Source organism: Argopecten irradians, chromosome 9 (assembly GCF_041381155.1).
Source record: "Argopecten irradians isolate NY chromosome 9, Ai_NY, whole genome shotgun sequence".
NCBI classification, from domain to species: Eukaryota; Metazoa; Mollusca; class Bivalvia; order Pectinida; family Pectinidae; genus Argopecten; species Argopecten irradians.
In genome coordinates, this window is record NC_091142.1 from 32,236,780 (window position 1) to 32,260,806 (window position 24,027).

At 32.7% G+C, this 24,027-nt stretch overlaps 1 protein-coding gene across 1 annotated transcript; it reads right to left on the reverse strand.

Annotated features, from left to right (window-relative positions):
• Positions 1 to 666: 666 nt before the first annotated feature.
• On the reverse strand, positions 667 to 18,991 carry LOC138332088 (T-box transcription factor TBX10-like). Its single transcript, XM_069280037.1, has 7 exons — positions 18,599 to 18,991; positions 14,647 to 14,977; positions 7,517 to 7,790; positions 4,483 to 4,635; positions 3,149 to 3,216; positions 2,206 to 2,324; positions 667 to 1,767 (listed from the first exon to the last, which is right to left on the reverse strand). The coding sequence occupies exons 1-7, from the start codon at positions 18,798 to 18,800 to the stop codon at positions 1,508 to 1,510; spliced, it is 1,407 nt and encodes a 468-aa protein (XP_069136138.1). The 5' UTR covers positions 18,801 to 18,991; the 3' UTR covers positions 667 to 1,507.
• Positions 18,992 to 24,027: the final 5,036 nt, after the last annotated feature.

Below are 24,027 nucleotides of genomic sequence, written 5' to 3' on the forward strand. Positions count from 1 at the left end.
TGTATCTTGTCCCCAGGGATCTTTAGATGTAACGATACATCGCATTGGTCGATATCTCTGGATATAACGGTCAATTGCATTGGTCCTTTGATAAAAATGCTCAAGTGCACAAATTCCTCTTATTTAGTTGTAACAAAAACGCTTTGTCCGATGCGATATCTATCAAAACTGTAATCAATGGTAGCTGTCGTTGTTTTTTGTATACTTTTGTATTTTATATCTTTTATCAATTTATTGGATATGTGCTGAATCTCCTCTATTCCCATTGACTACATTTTATATGGTTACGTGTGTTTCGATATATAGCATAACGACTTGGTGTTTCCGTTTTTAGAAACATCAAGTCAATTTTCCTTCTGTGACATCATTACCCAAACGTTGAGTTCTTCAAGATGACGTGGTTCTATCGCAGTTTTTTTCTAATAATTAACATATCCATCGGATAATTATTTTGACATTTGTCAAAGTATCTACATATCAAATTAGGGGCTTTTGATTCGGTTCGTTTGGCGTTATACCTATACCGCCTTAGTAGTTAATTCATTTAATAAACTTAATTCTACCAAGGTAGAATAACGCCATATGGATCTCAACAAAGCTCCATAGTTGATAATTTTAGTATTTGATGTTCAAAGATATATTTTGATAAAAACGACAAAGATCCTGTTTGAAATATCAAAACATTTTAATATACATCAAGTGATTTAAACATAATTTGAAGAAAAAAACACATGAGAATCATAAATAGAAAAATGTTCGGGAATACATATTATGTATTAAATAGCGCCGCTGTCAATGCACGTGCGTTTAATGCATTTAATGCACGTGTATTTATATCATTGCACATGTAGGTATCTGTTTAGCTAAGCTCTGTATGATAATTTAAATTACTGCCTGTTTAAAGTCATTAATATTGTTACCAATAACCAAGTTCCCGGCAATCACAAAAATACAAAAATAAAAGTTCTAAGTATGTATAAACATGATTTTACTCTTTTAGCTCTTTTCTCTACAGAACACTTCCTCTAAAATATGCTTGTGCGTATTTGCTCTAATCATTATTATGTATTAAATGGATTCTTCGATAAAATTCCATGGCGTCAAAATTATTATGCTTACAGTATTTGACAATTTTCATATTATTTATTTATTTGAGCATTTGTTGGTAGAACATACATTGTCAATTAGTTGAAATGCTTTTTATAAAAGGCAGTTTTGAAGACTAATTACATATAGGAGATATTTCAAAAGTAAAGTTACAAAAACAGAGCAGAGTTCTGAAACTGTATCATATTTTATAGATTCACCCTTTTAAAACGTTATAATCATTTTAACAATATCGGGCACTTTTGGTTTTTTTGGAATTGTTGGATTTTATTTCAATAATATCCAGTAATGTTAAGTAAGACTAGTTGCTGAAACACACATACACCAACTGAACACATACAGAACACATGGGAACACAATATGGGAACTCAGAATGGGAACACAATAGGTCACACACGCGTCAGAAGTTGTATCCACACGTTGTCCCTTGGTAAATCTCTTTCATTCGCGCATGATGAAATGTCTGGTATTCCATGCTCCGTGAATATGGCGAGGGACGAGATTTCGACGTCATCATGTACGTCTCGTGAGAGTAGGGAACATAGTTATAACTGTCTGTATATGACCCCCGGGGCGGAAGTCTGAGGGGTGTGGTCGATAGTCCAGTGTTCACTACCCCGGTGGGGGACATACAAGTAGAGTCGTCCGATTCAGATGAGCCTGGAGGAATACAGATCAAGATATTATGAATTTGATTTTTGCATTTGAAGCAAAGGATTTAAAATCAATCGAGAAATATTCCGAATTGGTTTTACTAATAACGTCATTCTCTAAATAATAATGATATATTTCACATAACATACCTAACGTGATTAACATAGTTTAACTCTTTACAAGTATCTAATACATTACTAAAATGCCTAAAACACTATCTTAAATTCAATGTGGTATTAATGTGTTGCTTTTTAGTTCAGTTTAGTATAAACATGTTTTTGGTGTTATTGACAAGTTCATATCATGACAACAAATATCAATACCAAAACAGTAAACAATTAAACGTCCTTTTTAATTGATAATTCCTTAATCTATATATTATAGATACGAAAATAAGAATTATAAATGAGAACAACAAGAATAAATATCAATGTTTTTTCTTACATTTTTCTTTGTCGTCGGGGGACCGTTTCCTGGTAACGTTTGAGATATGGAGGGAGCTTGGACGGTGTTGGTTCCGAGGCCGGGAACAGGGATTCAGATGGGATATCACATCCACCATACTGTTCAAGGGAAAATCAAAGGTAATACGTTAACTATACTGGTCAGGGAATAAATTAGAGGTAATAATTTAATTATACTGGCCAGGAAAAAATCAGAGGTAATACGTTAATTATACTGATCAACGAAAAAAAGCAGAGGAAATACCTTACCTACATTGGTCAACATAAAATTCAGAGGTAATACGTTAACTATACTGGTTAAGGGAAAAAACCAGAGGTAATATATTAACTTAATTGGTCGACGAAAAAATCAAACGTTATACGTTAACTCAAAGATTTATAAACCCTTGGTTAACTATATATACTGTTCAGGGAAAAAATCAGAGGTAACTACGTTAACTATACTGGTCAACGAAAAAATCAGAGGTAATTAATTATTTATACTGTACTCATAAAAACAGAAACAGGACGTTAGCAATACTCGTCAGAAAACAAGTTAACCATATTTACTGAATTATGTAAAAATACATTCAGATATTCTGTTGTAAAATCCTTAAAAACGAGGCCCTGTATAGAAACAGAAGTACTGTAACATCTAAAACATAAATTACAGCTAGTATGATATATTTACAGCTAGTATGAAATATTTAAAACTAGTGTGATACATTTAAAACTAGTATGATACATTTACAGCTACATATGTAGTATGCTACCTTTAAGACTAGTATGATACATTTACAGCTAGTATGATACTAGTGTGATACATTTAAAACTAGTATGATACATTTACAGCTACATATGTAGTATGCTACCTTTAAGACTAGTATGATACATTTACAGCTAGTATGATACATTTATACATAGTGATCGCTTCCCCGACTTACCACTCGTTTGGATCAACATCTCGAAATCCTTTGGCAAACGGGTTACTAGCTATTTTGAGCTGCGTTATCTGAAAAATGAATAGAGCGTTTTACACGAATGTTTTAAAATAGCTAAATAATTCAATATGCCATGAGCTGTCACCTTCAATTAAAATCTCATTAGTTTATCGAAACAAGCAATGTGGAATGTGTAAAATCATTTTTTGATAGTTTTAGACCTGTACTTAACCTTTCCGTGGGTTTTTTCTGTTGGTTTTTATGCTATCATAACAAGCTCAACTTATTTGCACCAAAAATGTCATAATGACAAATCACGACCGTGATGCTATCCTTGTTTATAAAACAGCGTACATATTTTTCTGTGGCTTTTAATGATTTCTACAGCTTATTTTACTAAAACATGGAGATGTAAATAAACTACAAAAGAACATAAACTACAGAAGAACAAAAACAAATAGCGTTATACCCCTATAAAATAGTTTCTATGTAAACTCTATTGACAAAAATGCCAATAAATGAACTGCTCCGTCGAGCGGTTCAAAGAACTGTTAAAATGTGCTGGTGGACCGGAGTGACGTCACACCTACAGTTCGTGACGTCAATGCATTGTTTTGAGTCAATAGGTATAACAAAACTGATATCGACTGGATTTTCGGGCAACAGATGATTTGTTGGACCCTCAAATAAACTGTTGCCCTCGGCCTTCGACCTCGGGTCCAACAAATCATCTGTTGCCCTCCATCCCAGTAAATAACTGTATAATATGCTATTTATGTCATACAACATATCAATAATACAATACGTACATATAAATAACATTTAGGGAACACTTGTGACAATTATTAGATAATAATCAACCAATCGGGGATTAATCTAATATTTGTTGTGTTTGGTATATATCATCCTTATCAAATAAATATAGCAATACGTTCTATTTAATTGCATTTTCATCAAATTTTCATTCCAAAACAATTGAAATGGGACTGAACAACATACAGGGCCTATGACAGTTTCTCAATTTAATGTTTCCTATTCGATATTGAACAACAGACAGGGCCTATGACCGTTTCTCATATTAATATTTCCTATTCGATATTGAACAACAGACAGGGCCTATGACCGTTTCTCATATTAATTTTTCCTATTCGATATTGAACAACAGACAAGGCCTATGACCGTTTCTCATATTAATATTTCCTATTCGATATTGAACAACAGACAGGGCCCCATGACCGTTTCTCATATTAATGTTTCCTATTCGATATTGAATCATACCTTGTAATTACTGATAGACCGATCACTAAAGCCCCATATCACACGTTAGATGTACTTACTCTATGGTTCTGATAGGCCGTTACAGCCATGAACTTGGTCTCTGGAAATATGTAGGTCTTGAAGTTTTCTGTGTTTGAGCAATCTTCAGATTTAGGATTAACGTACACCACGTGGAAGCGAGGCTGGTATTTATGCATTGAATTCAGTATTATCTGTAAAACAATATGTAGTCGTTTATCACAAAATAACAAAATAATATGAACGATAATAACAATATGATGTCGGCCATCACAAAATAACAAAATAATATGAACGATAAAAATGTGGTGAATATAACAATATGTTGTCGGCCATCACAAAATCACAAAATGAAATGGGGAACTATTTGTCCAAGTCTCCGAAGAAAATAATAATTTAACGGACTTATGGTAATTTCATTTTACCAGATTGCCTCTTTGGTTGTTGTTTATCTTCGGGTAACCATTTTTTGTTGGCCCAAAATGTTTTTTGGATAAAACGTGTCACACGTTTAACTATCAGTTTCTGAATCTTAATGGTACACAGCTTTTTCAGAGAAATATAGAAACAAGAAAGACAGAAGGAAATGTTAAACTCAACATAATCATTGTTTCCAAGGGTGGCAATTCATGTTTGTTTTGTTACTTATTTTGAATGATATATTGCCATGCAATATGGATTCTTTATCCAAAATGTAATCGATCATGTGACTGTTACGCCAGTACAGATAACTACTTAGCTTGCCATTAGGCGTTTTATTTGTAATAATTAAGTCGTTAATTGATGAGACAATGGGTTTTAATAGAACTGTTCTGATGCCGACTAATACTGCACTGGTCATGTATAATAAACCTTTTTGCCTGATAATAATATGTTAATTAATGAACGCAGCGAACCCAGACGTAGTGTTACAGTTTACAACATAAAATACGATAGTGTATATTATTGTTAGCGCTAGAGTGTACGATCGTTATCCAATAGGCATCGTCTATCATTATTTAAATCTAATTCCGGTGACCTCCATTACTGACCTCAATTTCACTCCGATAAACAGAGTGTCTAGAAAGTCTTCTGGCTAACGTTGCCAGGCGATCAGGGCGAATAATGACGGCGAATATTCCTACCGATGTTTTGATTAATGAGGCTGCGATTCGGAGATTGATGTTGAAATTCTCCAGATCCAACTACTGTGTCAATCTCTTACAAAAAAGTAAAGACATGGAAACAAGTAGAGGTGGATATTCTATTTATAAAGTCTAAATCCTTAATCGTGTGAAGGAAACACATTTTCGAGAATATTCGGAAAATATTAACAACTTAAAAGTTTTTTTATCAAAAAGGAAATCAAATATTTAGAATAAAAAATATATGTTGAATAGGTATCATGCCACGTTAAGAAGAAGTGTATGTTTTAAACTCTAAATGCCCAGCTCGAAGTGTTTCCTCGACAATATCTAAACGCATGTCAGGATAGCCTTACTGCTAAAAGCCGTTTTTTCTTATTTCTAGTGACAATATCACACATGTCAAAGTTATTTTAATTGTTGATAGCTCAGTGACAGCGCAGACAGTTCTTCTTTAAACGAAAATAAAAACATACATCAGCAGATTTACAAAAGTCTGGATAAGAAATCATCATATCGTATTTTCCAATCAAAACTATTACAAATTTTATTCCAGTTGATTGTGATTTGTCAGCAAGTTATCTTTTATACTGAGTAGTGTGTAATCAAATACTGCACTAGGATGTATGTAAGGACTAAGCAAAAACATCTTAAGATATTTATAGATATATCTACTTGCTTCAAATTTCGAATCGTCAACCAAATACAAAAGCAAACCATATCCAGAAAAAAAATGGTTAACACAGTAATGACGATTCTAAACATTTTTCATCAGATTGGAAAGTATGGTTTATATCGGTACAAAAGCAGTTAATGAAGAATTTAAAAAAAAAACCAAAAATAACAAGATAGGTCATTTTCTTACCCTTGTAACCATTCAAGAATGTAAGAAAGCATTGTCAGTTATATTCGCCAAAAATCAAAGATACATACGTCATCAATGCTGTAGTCGACATACATTCGCGTATCTTAAGACAAACTAGCCACCGTCGTTAGGCAGTTTTACATAGCAGACATGTCATATTCTGTATAGATTTGTTACGTCAATTATAATAAAGATAACACAATTAGCATGGAAATTTAAAGCAAACGCCATGACTGTCAAAGTGACGTCAGATTAGGCTGGCGTAGGGCGAAGGGCCGACACGGTATTACTCTTAACAAATATTTCAACGTCAAAAACAGGTGTAATCATAAGGTCACACTAGCTTTAGGAAGCCAATGAATGTCATTATACAAACAAACAAACATTAACAAATATGTGAAAATAGTTTTGTGTAAAATACCACTCAGTGTATTTGTTTTCTGGTTAGACATATATCACAACTGGTAATGAAGTACCTAAAAATAGAAACTTTTAAGAGTTCTTGTGTCGTTACTTTAACTGTAATATGTAACTCGGATCTCATTCCATGGTAGTGTAAGGAGGTGATTTAGGTGTTCCCCGCATTCTTTGTTCGGAAATGTGGAAATTGCATCTGAATACGACCTTGACATAATAAGTTGATTTATATGTGGGATTTGACCTTCATTAAAGTCATTCATTATTGCGCTAGAGTTATGATGCAAATATTCATCATTACAATTCGTTGAAAACACTACTTTAATCGTAAAGACAATAAAATACAACAAGTGTAATCAAAATCGAAAGATTTGATCATTCAAGATTACCATGTGAAAGAGTACGTTTACCATAAACGAAGAAACCAAATAACGGGAGGAAACATGATTAGAAAAAAACACTCCACTAGGAAACCACTAAAATAAGGTAACTAGGGATAAGGGTTGGTTTACAAAAACATTTTGGTAAAAAGAAGCAAAAAAATTGGAAACACTCACATGACGAGACAAAAGTCTTCATTGCAAACCGAATCAGTTATAGTTAGTACTAGGTAAAATAGTAGGTTTTTAGTAACGATTTGGTAAAAAAAATACTATGGGGAACACTCACATGGCCGTTGTCATCCATTAAATTGTTTGTCAACTTTAATTTGTCAAACGACACAATTTGTTTCATCCACTGCGCGCCCTTGGCTGGAGAATCTGGATGCACGTGGATCCTCCCAGGCATGTGTGGGTCTGCCTTCCCTGCCACCACCCAACTGGAACTGTGGAAGGAGTAACGATACCGCTTGTCATCACAAGGAACAAAGTCCATCATCACCATGTACTCAGCCATGGGGTCAAGGCCGTACATCCTAACCTGGAAGGTGGGGAACATTCGCCTGGAAAAAACAATCAACGATGGTGTAATATAACAAAGAAATACATATATCAGTGTCGTAATTACCGAATAATGTGGCACGCACAAACTGCACACTGGATACACTTTCCATTTCCATTATTTACTTACAATAAAGATTACCGCCAGCTTGATCCCAGGAATGCCGTACGAAATCTTATTCATAATTTATATATTGACATTCCAAATTCGTCATAATGGTGTCATATGACAACACATATACTCATAGTAAACCGTTTCGTTCCTTTTTTTATAAAAAAAGTTACACCGTTATCTCAGCCAATCAGAAGCGACGTTACAAACAGCGACGTCATTGTTTTCCTTTATGAGGTGATAAAATAATTTTAAGCCAATGAAAATGATTGTTATAGGCAAAATCGAATTATGAAAACAAAATAAAATTAGTTATCGAGAAATTGAGTAAAGGGACTTGGTAACTGCAATTTTTTATCGTTGTTTGCTTAAAAAAATATGAAATTCAGCTATATATATACATGTATTAAAGGCATACTTTTTATATTCGTTTGTATGTTATTCCATCAACAGTTCTTTATATACATTGTTGTATTTGGACGAAAATTAAGTAAAATGAATACACCTAAATTGTATGATTAGGCAAACACAAAACTCTTTACAAGGCCGAAGTCTGATCCCAATGTAACCCATGTAAACATATTCTTCTAGTAACTTTTTTCTGTATTTCCCAACATTTAAACGTGGTTAGAAAACAAACATGACCTGCTGGTGACCCTTTGCCCTGTGACGATTGAGATGCTATAGTAATCTACAATGCCCAAGACAAGAAGACTTCACTGATCTACCAGTATCTGGACTCTAGATCGCACCTGCAATTGACTTGAATATTTATCAATCCGCTGGCAAAGCACAATGCCAGCGGTATGAACAATTACATGAGCCTATTACTGTATAACGAGTTTTATTACTTAGAATACTAAAAGTTATTGGTGTATCGTTATTGCTACACTTGTCATACATTCATAAACGTTTTTAAAAGACAAATATTAAATTGTCAATTTCCATAGCGCGGGTTATATTTTTCTGTTATCTTTCTACAACAGTTGCCTACAACTACGCCACGGGGCAAAACAGCGAAATAAACCTTCATTATCAACATACACTAAACAGGTAATCTTGCAGTTTGTGGTGCTGTTACTTTATCTCAGGTCCATGTTGATCATATATACAAGTGTTGGTGATATTCTTTGTTTTGTTTCGGAAATGAAGAGGCCTTTAATTGTACAAGTCTGTTTCATTAGAGGTATGTTTTATTGGTAAAGAACACAGTGACACGTGACATCATCTGTAATTCATCAGGATAAAGTACACAAAAACACTTATCTTTACATTATCATTTTAATATGATTTCTTTTATACTCAAAAGATTTTCATTATATTCTATTGACCGTATGACAAAAGCGAATTTTGCAGTTATAGTCTCTATGATAGTTATTCAGTTTTATCTACCCACCAGCAATAGCAATACATGCAGTAGGTTTTAATTACGTTCATTATTTTTGATAATACCTCATATGATTAAACTCGCATTGTTTAATAATATCACCCGAAAAACGAATAAAGAGAGTCTAATATTCAACCCGATTATTATTGATATAAATAACATCACATGTAAACGCTGTTAATGCATGAAAACATATATATTTAGATATACCATATATTAACATTATTACGTCGTTACAATGAATATCACTGTAATGAAATAACTAGGCATTATGCAAAATGATTTTTTCATAATATAAGCTATATCACCGAAAAATGTATCATTACTCAATCAAACATAACTGTAACTCTTAAATAATATCCATTGTGTCATTGTGTTGTCTATCGGAATTTGAAAAAAAATTATTTGGTCTTAATGTTTAGAAATAAAGAAAAAAGGAAAGACAATACACCAATGAACATTGAAAAATATTGCATAGGTTTAGTAAGAAACCCGACTCTGTTCAAATCTACATTAAATTAATATTTATCCTTGGGTGTGTTAAGCTTGGATCTGGTAAAATACATTCCATATAATCGATATGTTTAAAAAAAAGGTATTAGTGCACATAACCCGATGTAACATAAAGCCAACAGCAATCTTTGTGTTATGTTGTGTAGTGTATTGATACCAGATTTCAATATAGAAACATAAAAAACATCTATGACTTTGTTCTCAACACGTCATTTAAATAATATTCAATTCAATTCAATTCAACTTCATTGTTTCCTTATATCCATACAAAAGGTATCTATAGCAAAACATACATGTACATAACATACAGTAGATAAAAACAACAACTTAAAACATTTATCAAGTCAGCTTTCCTCAGTTCAAATAACTTTTAAACAAAGAGTTCTAAATCCTGTAGACGTTTTAGATCATTAGAAGGCAAGAGTCGTATCAAATTTTCAAAATATAATAGATGGACAGTGCTTTATTACATCTTTATGACTATTAAAGAAAATTGTTCTCAATGTAGAGTTAACGGAACACTTAGAAATTAAGTGGATTTCATCCTCAATTTCTTTACAAAATTTGCATAACCGCAGAGGACGGGGAATCTTTTTTACCCTACCCGCCTCGATTTCTAAACTGTGGTTGCTAATTCGGAGTTTTGCAGTTTTGCGAGCTTTCATAGTTTGAAATACACAAAATAACTGGATTATGATTTTTATACAAATGATTCCTATTCGCCTAGTTTGTTTTGTCGAATTACCACAAAATTGTCTAAATGTATTTCTATTTGATAATGTGATACAACCGTTCTGAACGAACTTGTATAACGCTTTAATTTCCGCTATTAAAAAGGAGGCAGGGAAAAATAAATAAATCCGATAAAATGAATGAAGCCAGACTTTTTTGGTAATTTGATAGTAAGTAAGCCATAGAAGAAAAAAACACTAATATTTTTTAAACTTTCAAAGAAGAATGGAGTCTAGTTCCTGTTTATATAAAAACATGGTATATATCAATTGAAAACATACAATAAATGGGAAACCTAAATCACGATGTGTGGACTCCCCTAGACACCACGACACCACTTTTATATACTGAAGTCATAGATTTACGTCTGGCATGTACAATTAGCTACAAAGAACAAGTTAAACGACTATTAAACCTTGCAATAGTAGTATAAATTGGATTGCGGGATGACGTATTGGACGGTTTGACACCTCCACCACCCGTCTTATCGAACCCGTCACGTCCAAGTGTCATCCAGACGTCCGTCTAATGACCATTAATGATACAATTAGTGCGAATTAGCCGACCTGTCGTCTGCGGGGACCCGAGGAGTCACAGAACAGACTCGTTCTTTTATGGTGATGTATCTACATGGTTTATATGCAGGTGCCGAGAAATTGATAAATTGTTGTAAACCAGTTACACTCAGCAGGAAACGCACATTTAGCTTAAATTTCGATTAGATAAATAGGCAATTTGTTGTTTGTTAATCGTAGACACGGCCAAACAAGCGCCCATGACTGAAGGGATATACCAGAAACACAGTCGCCAAGTAGATGTATCATTTAGACTAGTATAATGCACGTGTAGTTAGTGTTATACAAAGTGCTATAATAACTAACCGGGTAGATATATAGTTCGACTTGTATAATGTAGTTAGTGTTATACAAAGTACTATAATAACTGACCGGGTAGACATATATTTAGACTGGTATAATGTAGTTAGTATTATACAAAGTACTATAATAACTGACCGGGTAGACATATATTTAGACTGGTATAATGTAGTTAGTGTTATACAAAGTACTATAATAACTGACTGGGTAGACATATATTTAGACTAGTACTAGTATAATGTAGTTAATGTTATACAAAGTACTATAATAACTGACTGGGTAGACATATATTTAGACTGGTATAATGTAGTTAGTGTTATACAAAGTACTATAATAACTGACTGGGTAGACATATATTTAGACTGGTATAATGTAGTTAGTGTTATACAAAGTACTATAATAACTGACTGGGTAGACATATATTTAAACTGGTATAATGTAGTTAGTATTATACAAAGTACTATAATAACTGACCGGGTAGACATATATTTAGACTGGTGTTGGAATTGATGGCTATGCGGCGTGTAAGTACTGTAACAACGGAAGTATCATCCCATTTGTTTACACCCTGAAAACCACATCACGTTCACTCTACTACGACCCAGGAAGATACAAGTACGGAATTGATTAAACTCATATTCAGTCTCAGAAATACAGCTTAACAAATAAAAAAAAATAATGTAGTTAGTATTATACAAAGTACTATAATAACTGACCGGGTAGACATATATTTAGACTGGTGTTGGAATTGATGGCTATGCGGCGTGTAAGTACTGTAACAACGGAAGTATCATTTCATTTGTTTACACCCTGAAAACCACATCACGTTCACTCTACTACGACCCAGGAAGATACAAGTACGGAATTGATTAAACTCATATTCAGTCTCAGAAAAACAGCTTAACAAATAAAAATATCAGAAGTAGAAGTGGCGATTAATTGAAAGATTAAAATACAAATATATATGCTAAAGATGCTCCACCGCTGACAGAGCATAAATAATATTCATTATTTGAACAAAAAATGATGTTTAATCGTGTATATATTTGTCTTATTAACACAAAAAAATATACAAAATAATTTATTTTGCCTTTGGTACATGAGCAATCAGTACTTCATTCCAAATAGGATATAGTGCCAAGGATTTTTTTTCGGGATGCAATTAATTATTTTTCATATTTTTACCTTGAAGAAAAAATTAGAAGCTCAAGCTTTTCTGTGGTGGTAATGGTGTAAAGTAAGTAACTTTTGTAACTGAAGAAAAATACTAAATCGTCTGTTCTTAGTTTTGATAGTGAAAAAAAAAACATTTGTTGAATTATCAATAAACATTTCATAACATAATCTTGTGTGTTCAATAAATAGTGATAATCATAAGGGTTTCTAGTAAAGAATATAAACATTACACTTTGTTTATGTGTTAATTGTGTTCATAATTACGAAAATTCTATTATGTCAAGATTCAAATCATTTGAATAGACCCGTTTCAAAGTACAAGAATAATTTAGGAATTCATGTTTATGAACCATTATCATTATATCTTACAAGATAATTAAATGTCAAAATTAGTTTTTCTTTCAGTAGGAGAAATATTTCTCAGTATCAATAATGTAGGTTTCGTTATAAAACTCTTTAGACTCTCTTTGTCGACGAAGTTGATAATCATTAACTCAAAAATGTGAGTAAGTGTTCTTAACTCAAAAATGTGAGTAAGTGTTCTGAACATGTATTATAATTTGGGAAGGGTGTTATATGATATTAATGAAGCTAGATTGAACATTAGGCGACTGAGATATCAATTGAAGCATTAAGTGAGATATAAGTAACTCCTTTTATACATACGTTCTTACAATCAAAGTAATAAATCTTATATGTCACGTAGTGGGAGAGAGTTAAGTAGCCTCTGAAGTATTCATTCTCCGTCTGGATTCCCAATCAAGCTTTATCAATAAGCTTCAGTTGAAATGTAACTCCCCGAGGACTGGCCGGTGAGCGAGTAGTGAGGGGATAAAACAAACACATACAGCAGGCCTGTTGGCCTTTAATTGACCATAATGCTCAGATGACACCCAAACCAACAAGTTCCCTTCAGGGACGCAGGGCGTAATACCATAAAGGATGCCCATCGGTGTCATAAATAGCACGTTCATACACACCTACCGAGAGATAAGTTTTTATATTAGACAAGTTGGTTATAATTGTATTTGTTTTTCTCTGATGTCTAGTGTTAGTTATATTATTCCAGTCTGATCCCTATGCGATATCTACCTTTAGCTGTTTTGTTTTTATTTTGATATCTAGGATTTTGTTATGGAATAATATAATGTATATAATTATGAAATTGATGTATATATTTAACAAATATCTAGCATGTTCATTTTTAAACAAAGCCTTTATCACCTTAATGCATACTCATATTTATTTAATTCCCAAATACGTGGATTATGCTGAAACATGATATAAGATGAATTGGTTTGAGTCCTGTGTATTTACATAATATCTAGTTCTATTTATGTATACAATGATAGTCGTAAAATAAACGTAATGTGAATTTATACAATAATATGTGTATAAATAATTTGAAATATCATCAAAACAATACCGTGTATAACACCGGCACGAGAGCAGAACGGGTGTAGGTCATGCTTTTATTGTCTGAACGAACACAATAGACAGAGATGATAATGGAACAATGATAATATTCAACAGGTTCACATTTAAACACTGGGAGAGAAAGCGTAAAACATGTGTCTACTTTCAAATCGATAGTATTATCAGGCACTGAAAGGAAGCATATTATGTCATGACACGGTGAGCATGCACATAGCTCCTTGCTATACGTCCTGAAATGTTCATATATTAGAGCACACATTCCCGTTTTCTTGAGTATAGAATTGACGAATTGAAATATATGTAAATATAACAATGGAAATCTGTGATCTGTATTTCTTCAAACGGAAATTCGTATTTGGAAAAACGTTAGTGCGACTCACAATTTAATGATTTTTTTTCGTGTAAATTTGAAAAAATACGACGCTCTATTATGCCTCATTATACAAATGAATTATCACAAAATTATTAGATATTAAAACTACTAAGTCGATTGATTACATTTTTGCAATATAATATCTAAAACAAAATATCATTGTACTTTCTATCAATTTACGATCTATTTTTTGACAAACCTAAGGATAATAACAAACCAATTTTAGTTTTCATACTAAAAAAGTATTACCTACCTGCCGGCTTTAGTGACAATCATTTCCGTGCCGAGTTCGTCAAATTCGTCCCACAGAGATTTCATCTCTAAATGAGCGGTAACGTTTAACAGTTTGGCATGGAGTGGTTTTTTGGGTGTGTCTGATTTATCCTCGATTCCGGAGTTTTCTGTGTCACAATTGTCTTTTACACATGTCCTATTCTCATCGCAACTCATAGTGGGGCTATTTTTCTCACACACGCCCTCATTGATTCCAGTTGTCCCGGGGGGTCGGGCGGAACTGTCTGGATAGGTGTCAATTCTTGAGGAGTCATAGTAAGGTCTTCCAGTTCCAGCATTTAAAATACATGCTATAAAATAGAAATAAAACCAAATATCATTCACGACTTAGAATAGTTATATGAAATAGTCAGCAGATTAAAATTCAAATTCAAATTAAAGAAACTTTATTTTATCTAATTCTCTTTTTGATATCGAAATCCAATATAACGTTAAAATATGGATCGTAAAAACCACGCATATGTATATTATGCTAATTTACATGTCTGAAGTTGAATTTTGTACGAAAACGAAGACGACGATATATATATAATTCAACGTTGAAGCAGGAATCTGATGCAATAATTCAAATTTCCAACAACTTAATGTATACTTTTTATTTGAAAAGACATTGATTCATTCACTACGTATACATAAAATGTCCATGAATTCAATTTATTTGCGGGAAAAAGGATGTAGAAGTTTGATAAGGAGAAATCTTGGCCATGGCAAAGGAGATTTAATTTAGTTAAATTTCTTTTAAAGTTGAAAAAACACCTTCATGAACCTAAAAAAGGATAAATCAACATTACTACATGATTATTGTTTTAAGGACAGAATCTGGAATTTTCTGCTGAAAATCAAGAAGAAAAATGGCATCCGGCGTAAGAACAAACATTTCTCGGTCGAACTAAAATACCAGCTACATCTGTAAACAGCGGTCCAGATCTGTTGCGCCGGGTTCGGTTTGACAGTTAACACGTTGAAATGATCAAATTCGACGTGTTACATTTCGTTTGTAGTGAGTAGGCGACCTATGGGAAGTCTATCATTAACACCTTAAAGTGTGAAATATTTTAGCACGTGCATATGATACGGATCACGCGCATGTCACCGACGACGTGCACGGTTGACCGCGTGTAGTGAAAATACTAGACTGTTTGTAGAGATGGTCTTATCGGAATGTAAAAATACTTGTCATCGAATTATCCGTGAGTCTTGAATTACTAATGATCATCAAAATATCAAGACTGCGCACTTGTTTTTTCTCAAAGTGTTATAACACTCAATGAAAGCAAGACCGAATAGTTAAATGCCCCCTTCGTATATTCATTTAATAACACACTACTTTCCAAACATTTGCTTTGTTTTTAAAAGACCTTAATATTTTGGTTGTTTTTTAAAACAGACACGAGATGGCATATTTGACTATTTCCAAATATTCGAGTCGAGTCATTGTTAATTTAAGAAACAAAATATCATGATATTTTCACTATATAATGTAGATCAATGCACATATCAATATCAATTGATTAATATCTCGCACTAAAAATTAAATGTTGCCGCTAATGTTTTTGTTAGTAAAATTACATTTGAAAGAAAATTTATAAGTTTCTGTTGATCTCCATGGACCTGGTCCACACTTTGATCTAGAAGTTACGACATATTGTGTAAGGGTACAATGGGTTTTATAATTCAAACAGTCATCAAAGAACAATTTATAATCCATAAATCTAAATGTATGTAGGATAAACATACCAAATAAATTGGAAACAAAAGAGCACAAATTTTTACCATGAAGGACAATGGAAAGATAACTAGAACATAATATATCAACAATAAAACAATCGCTATATTGATTGGAAAAACAAGAAACGCAGATTTGTCATGCATTTAAAAATGCATCGATGTATTCAATTTAAAATGAAAAATTAAAAAAAAAATGCATATATTTTTGAGAAATTCCTCTCGCGCGTAGTATTTGAAAAAAAACCACTTGATATAATACCGTGTATGGGTATTTTAGTAAGTAATCTGTTATCTTTTCACTGTATTCAAGTAAATCTTTTAAGTTCCAATTTTCAGTTGCCTTAATAATAGGGAAACAGATAAACATTCTACACTAATAGTTGGTCTCGTAACGGGTTAAAATTATACAAAATCTCAAATTTACATATAATCAAATCAGACAATAACAATGTAACAAATATCCCAAGTAAACATAGCATAATAATATCCTAACTTCGAATTATTAAGAATCTATTACAAGTAAGATAGAGAAATATTTATCGATAAAGGTTTTTCGATTGGGATTCAAAGACCAGATGATTCAGTAAAACTCGTTATTAGTTTTGACAGGGCACTATATCACAGTAAGGAGTACTTACAGATTCGATTTTATCACGAAACATTAAACATAATGCTTCAGAACCTCTAACAACATTTAATGATAAAAGACGTATAGCAAAAATGTGATATTCTTGTTTATCGACGCAAGCGGCGAGATCGATGGTCAGAATATTTGTAGTTTGTCGGGGGAGCCTCGCCAGACCTCACGCATATCACTGTACAGCCGTTAAAAAGGCATTGCATGGTTCCTTGTAAAGTAGTTAACAAGGATCAAACCTACATTAACTTCTCTAACAGTGACGGCAGGCAGTGCTAAACAACAACTTCGCCAGAAATATTTTTGTTTTTTCGTTTGAAAAGAAATGTTAAAACTGTTGATTGGAATAGCAGAGATTTGACAGGTAGTGTAAATATAAATGAGTTGTATTCTGGTAATTATAAGTGGTTCAACAAGTGATACGTTTAATAAAATAACGTGTTTAAGACAACATAGCAAATGTCAAAAATAATTTTTGTGTTGGAAAAAAACGTTGCATCGAGTTTTGTATCCTAACAATTACAGTCGGTTTTAACAGGCGGGACTAAAAAGGCTGATTTAATATTATCTAAAACTGTCGAATTTAAGTTACAATGTGTTAAGTTATTTGTATTTATTCTGTTTTTAAAGCAATTTTAAAACATCTATTGTTAATATATTTCATAATGCGGTCAACTTGTGCGTTACTTTTGAAATAAACTAATTTCGTACATGCTTTTACTATGATGGCCAATGAAAATGATATCCATTTAGTTGTTAAAAGCAGTTAGATAGCTATCACACAGGGGTAAAAATAATCAAATTAATTATTAATTCTTAATCTAAAAATATTTTATTTTGAATAATTAATATTTTTATTATTCTTAATTTTGATCTTTGCATATTGTTCACGTCAACGCAAGCATATTTTATAAGTATTTACGTATTCGTCACCGCAAGCATATTTTATCAGTATCAAATATGTGTTTTTATTTCTAATCGTGTATTGCGTTTTTTCGTAAAGATATAAATATATCAATGTTCTTGTTACTATTGTGTGTAATCAGTCAATTAAATATAATACACACAATATATATTGTCGGACGTTTCCCCTTTATGTATGTATTGATTTGCTTTTAAATATGTAATGTATCTATATGTTATCATTTGAACAGTGAACAAACCGCACTGTCCATTTAAGTAGCGTTGGTCACATACAACACTTCCAAAGTACGAATTCAACACTAAAAATTGATAATAATGTTTTAGCGTTGCATTTATCTAAATATTATCATATATCAAGTGTCCGTAGACCAGGAGGTGAAAAATGGGATAAATAGTACTGACAAATTGTTCTCCTAATTTTCATGTTAAAGAATATAAAACAGCAAATGAAGTACGAAGATACAAAATAGAGACATGCTATTAATATTGAAATTTAAAAGAAATATAGAAATAAAGTCACAGTAAAAATTACGACTTGAATATATCATGTTATACAGAATTTTGTAGGTAAATTCTTATATGACGTCATTATATTTTAAATTAATCAACAAGTTCCCTTTACCTTCCATTCCTTTGATCCCTACACCGTATCCTCCATTTTGTCCCCATTCGAAGAGACAATCTGTGCTTCTCTGAGGGGGCACCTGCTGGTACCCAAAGGCTCCTCCTAGGGACCCTAGAAAGGAGTCGGCAAACGGACCCGACATAAGCGATGTGATGCTGAAAGCATTAGCTCGGGCCGACAGTGGCCCGTTTATATCCATGGGTCTGCTCGTACTAATGAACGTCACAAGTACCCAATATATAAGTTTTTTACTTACTTTCTACAACAGTGATAAAGCGACAATAAATAAGACGAATGCGATTTTTGCCCGAAGCCAAGCCCCCATATGATATGTCCTTAAGACCTGCTGAGTCCTGATTGGACGATTAAGCGTATAATTGTCTGCCTCTCCCCCAGCACGCTCTGCTATATATCATTAGCTGCTACTCTCCCTCCCCTCAGACACTGTAGCGATATACATCCCTGATGTTTGGTATACATTTCGTACCTTTCTAGAGATTACAAGTGTCCATCGTGTTTATAATTGCCAAACAATATTACACCGTTCCGCTTTCCTCAGAGACAATAATTCCAATAAGCTCCGGGAAGCTGCAGATTCTGGTTAGACTCTCTATTTAGTCGGTTGTATGGTAACTTTGTGAGGAATTCGCGGTACAGGTTTGTGAAGGCATGTATACAGTTTGTGTTAGGGCATATCTAACATTCATTAATCATTGGGAGAGTGTCAGATTCGACAGCCAACAGTGACCATCCTTCTCCTCACCAACAGCACGCGCGATAGTACTGCTCAGTACCCCCAAGTACGCCTAATTACCCTCTCCTTAACTCCATCCTATTTCCACTCATGGATTTCTCACATTTTTATCTCCTTTTTTATCTCAAAATATTCCATCCAATCAGATACTTAGTTGACAGATTTAGTTTGAACCAGATATCCAGAATTTTATACATGCCTGCTGCCTATGTATATCATAATCATTATTGATATCATGATTGTTACTAGTATATATTAATAAAAATTATCTGGAACCACAATGGTAAGTGAAGCAGTTAAAACACGGTGATGCTATGAATATTGTTTACATATTATGTTTAAACATGATAGAATATTAATTTATAGGAAGTATCTAAAACATTTTAGATATGACGAAGACAAATACTACAATAAAGATTACAATTTGATACGTGTATATACCGCATGTAAGAAAGAATGTAAATGTGGTAACAAAGTGTTTGTCAAATTTCTAATTCATTGTACAGGATGATAAGGAAAATCTTTAAACATGAATTATATTAGTCCTTTCTACGTTTTGAGCACAGACACATTTAGACAAAGGTTACCGTATTTTAGGTACTGGATATGAATAAAGATAAAACATGCCTCGCCATCTTCGCTTACATTAGAGTTATAACAATTCATAAGGAGAAATTGGATTCATTTTTCGCTGAAAATATAATATATTATTATATAATATTTCCGTATAAAATTGTTTCTCGAAAAAATATATGATGCCTATAATTTGTCAATTAAAAAAATCCACAAGTACTCTGTTCATGTAACAAACCGCAACACTTGAACTACTTCAGCATATCTTCTGTTGAACTGTTATAATATACACAATATAAAATTCGTTTGCATTTCATTCCATACATATATTTTTAATAAAAAAGGAATTAAAATGAATTAAATTAAATAATTTTGATGAACTGATATGAAATGTGAAAGTACTGCATTTTACATAACCTTGGTGAATTATTGACCTGCATTAATTTCTACCCGCTGATAGTGCATGTCAGATTCACTGTTTTGTTGGTGTGAACCTTTGTTCCAGTGTGGATTTGTCTATTGTTAATAAAATGAATGTATTACACTTTCATGTATTGTAATATTTTGTAATTTCACATAATCCGACATTTGATCAGCGAATTCGCTGATTTTTTACACGTATCACTAGTGTAAAATAATCTGGGAAACTTCCCTTAATTTGTGGTGTGCATTGCGATGTTTGAACCGAAAATGTCAGGACTAAAAGATGGAGTTACAGGATAGATGGATTTCTAGAAAAATAGTAACAAATAACGTAGTCAATATATAACATGTTCCGATTGTAAAATTATCTGTGTAAAAATGTATTTAACCTGTGTATATATCTTAACATGACCTTTGATATGCTTGTTGAGGATCTTAACATAAAATGTATCATAGACTTTTATACCACCTCGTATAAAATAAATGTTCATTTCTATAAATATTATATTTATGCCTTCGTATTGTTTTTTAACATGTTAACGGAATATAAATTCAATAACTTATGAAGAATATAAGTGAGAGTTGCAGTGGGAAGGTTCAATATAGTACACAATTATTGGTCGTATTTTCTTTCCTAAATCTTTAAAGTTTTTCATGAATATATTATGGTGCTATGAAAATATGCAACGAAACGTTTATTTTCAGTAAAATTTGATATCGTTTTTATTTATTCATTTATGTAAATTTCGGATTTACAAAAACTGAATCGTCACAAACAAATTGCCAAATCGCCGTGGTGATAAATAAACACATGTGATGAGAGAGCAGTGTGAAGTGAGAACAATGGCGACTCACCGACAACATGACGGGGTCAGTGTGCAATCTACATTAACACGTAGGACACAGTTTATTTATTCTAAACATTTATTTACCGGAGTGACATTTCCATCAAACACGTAAAAAATAATCTGTATTTCGCACGAATGCCACACATGTCCAATCACCTTTAAATAAGACTTAAATGTTTATCCAAAATAAATCATACATAAACTGCATCTAGATAAAATATGAAGATGTCGAAATCTTGCACTTGTCTTTCCTTCGATGCGGATGGCATCAGTACAGTTTGTCTATAAAACAAAGCAGTGTTAAAATACACACATTTTTGACTGTCTCGAAGTAAATTTTCAAAATAAATTGATCTCAATTACACCTTTCCAGCCTATTTGTCTAAGAAATGTGTTTTAGTTATAAACATTTAGCATTATAAAAAAATAATTTTGAAGGAAAGACGTTTTTGATATTATTTTATTTGGAATCGTGTATGTTATCTGAAGTTTCTGGGGTTAAAAGATGAATGAAGAATGGCCATTGTTGGGGTTGATAAAGTCTTGAACGTAAATGTTGCCAAGATTTGACGATAATTTCAAATATAATAAACACAATTAAGAGCTTATGAATGTGATTTAAGCAGTAAAACCGTATTTGTATATTCCTCGCTTTATTTATTTGTTTAGTCCTTCCATGGATCCGACAATGAAATTGAGAGTGAATAAAATATATTATGATTTATATCACAATACTGAAGGTACAGATGTGCATGATTATTTTCATTTTGTACTACTGTGGGATAAAATATCATTAAAATATTTAATTATGAGAATGCTTATACTTTATGGAAATAGACAAAGGAATATTGCATAAATTCAAAGTTCCAAAAAATGCAAAACCAAACAATGATTAGCAATATTTTTAATGTTGTTTATTGGTCATATTCAAAATATCTTTCTTGGAATTATGACCATCGACCAAATATTGTATCTTAACTATGAGTGGATCTTCTACGTGTTTATGAAAAAGAATGTCCGTCCGTTGTATGATTTCATAAACCCAAAATATATTGAGAATAACGCTTATAATTTAATTTCGATAACCGATCCTGTACTGATTAGGGATAAATTTCATGATTTTACTTACTTTTACAATAAAACAAATAGAGTTGTGGCGCATTGATATCTTATCCAATAGTTTCAGCAATGACTGTGCCGCTTTTAGATATGACGTTCTAATATTTGACGTACAATTTTTCGGTTTATGGAAAAAATAACGTCAAACATCTAACCAATAAAAAATTAACGTAGCATATGAAATTAAATAATGAAATGATACACGACACCATTTTTTTTTTTTCATTTTACGTATGCCATTGTTAGCATAAAGTTTATTTTTGAAAAGTCTTGATTTTCCTCCTGTATCAAGAAGCTAGGAATATCCAGTCAAATCCCTTATGTACAATGGGAAATATTTGAATCAGACAATTATAGAAGAAATGTTTTCTCACGGGAAGAAAACTTTCGCTAATGGTAAGAGAAAATCGTTTTTGCCTATAATGTAACTTTGAATGTGAACCCATTTATACGCGATGTGACACATACAATTCTGCACGTAATCCCAGGAAAATAAGGCTTATTTGACATGAAGTCCTTTTCCTCACCTCGAATTGAAATGGAAATGTTTGGCTAATTTTGTCTTATCGGTGTGATTATTGGTAGTGTCAGTGTTGTGAGTGTTTGTATGGTGGTGTGTTTATATTCTGTGTAAGTATTATATATAAATATATCAGCTTCTCCGAAGCCTGAGTTAATGACGTGATAGGGGTACGTGATTTTTCTTCGGCACAATATAAAATAGGGCACGGACCAGGGCAAACGACACGGGTCAACCAAAAGGGGCACAGACCAAGGCAAAAGGGGAATGGACTATGACAAAAGGGGCACGAACCAGGGTAAAAGGGGCACGGACCAGGGCAAAAGGGGCACGGACCAGGGAAAACACGAACGGACGGACCAAGACAAAAGGTGCACGGACCAGGGCAAAAGACGTACGGAGGGCAAAAGACGTAGGCAAAGGCAAAAGGGGCACGGACCAGGGCAAAAGTGGCACGGACAAAGGCAAAAGGGGCACGGACCATGAAAAAAGGGCACGGACCAGGGCAAAAGGGGCACGGACCATAGCAAAAGGGGCAGTGAAAGGGTGTATAAATAATTATGGAATACTTTTAGATATCGAAAATGTCAGGTAAACTAAACTAACTTGTGTGCTTGACTTTTAAGTATTTTATAAACGATATAAATATATGGTTATGATACTTTGTATTGTGAAACAAAACCACTTTATTTGGTTACAGAGCTCAAAGGCGAATTCAAATATTTTCGCATATAATTGTAGAAATATAAATTATATTTTTTTGTCAGTAAGATAAATATTAATATGTTGAAACTAGCGGAGACGCGAAATATTGTATACGCGACAGTAAAAGTGGTTTACAACATATGGTAATACACTGTTTTACATATCATAGTAGAAAACAACTTAGATATTTAAGAGTACCTTATTATATCTATAATAAGTGAATAAACCACAAAATAAATCAAGAATGGTTTATTTAATTTATTTCATTTTCATATATTTTCCATTCAATTGCACCAATATTCATGAGTAGAACTGCAATGAATTAATCTAAACAATGCAATCCAGCCCATAAAATATAGTTTATTGCTTTGCAATTTCCTTTGTTCAAACGATTTATTGACCTGGAAATATTGTATCGGTAATGATATTGGTCAGAATCAGTATAATAGTGAAAGGAACGGTTAGTCTATGTATTCCTCAATGC

Bases quoted from the DNA above. Each gene is read 5' to 3' on its own strand.
- LOC138332088 (XM_069280037.1), bottom strand. From the start codon at position 18,800: ATGGATATAAACGGGCCACTGTCGGCCCGAGCTAATGCTTTCAGCATC. The intron at 14,978-18,598 runs GTAAAGGGAACT...TCTATTTTATAG, and splicing joins AGGGATCAAAGGAATGGAAG to CATGTATTTTAAATGCTGGA. The intron at 3,217-4,482 runs GTAAGTACATCT...TTCATTTTTCAG, and splicing joins CGGCCTATCAGAACCATAGA to ATAACGCAGCTCAAAATAGC.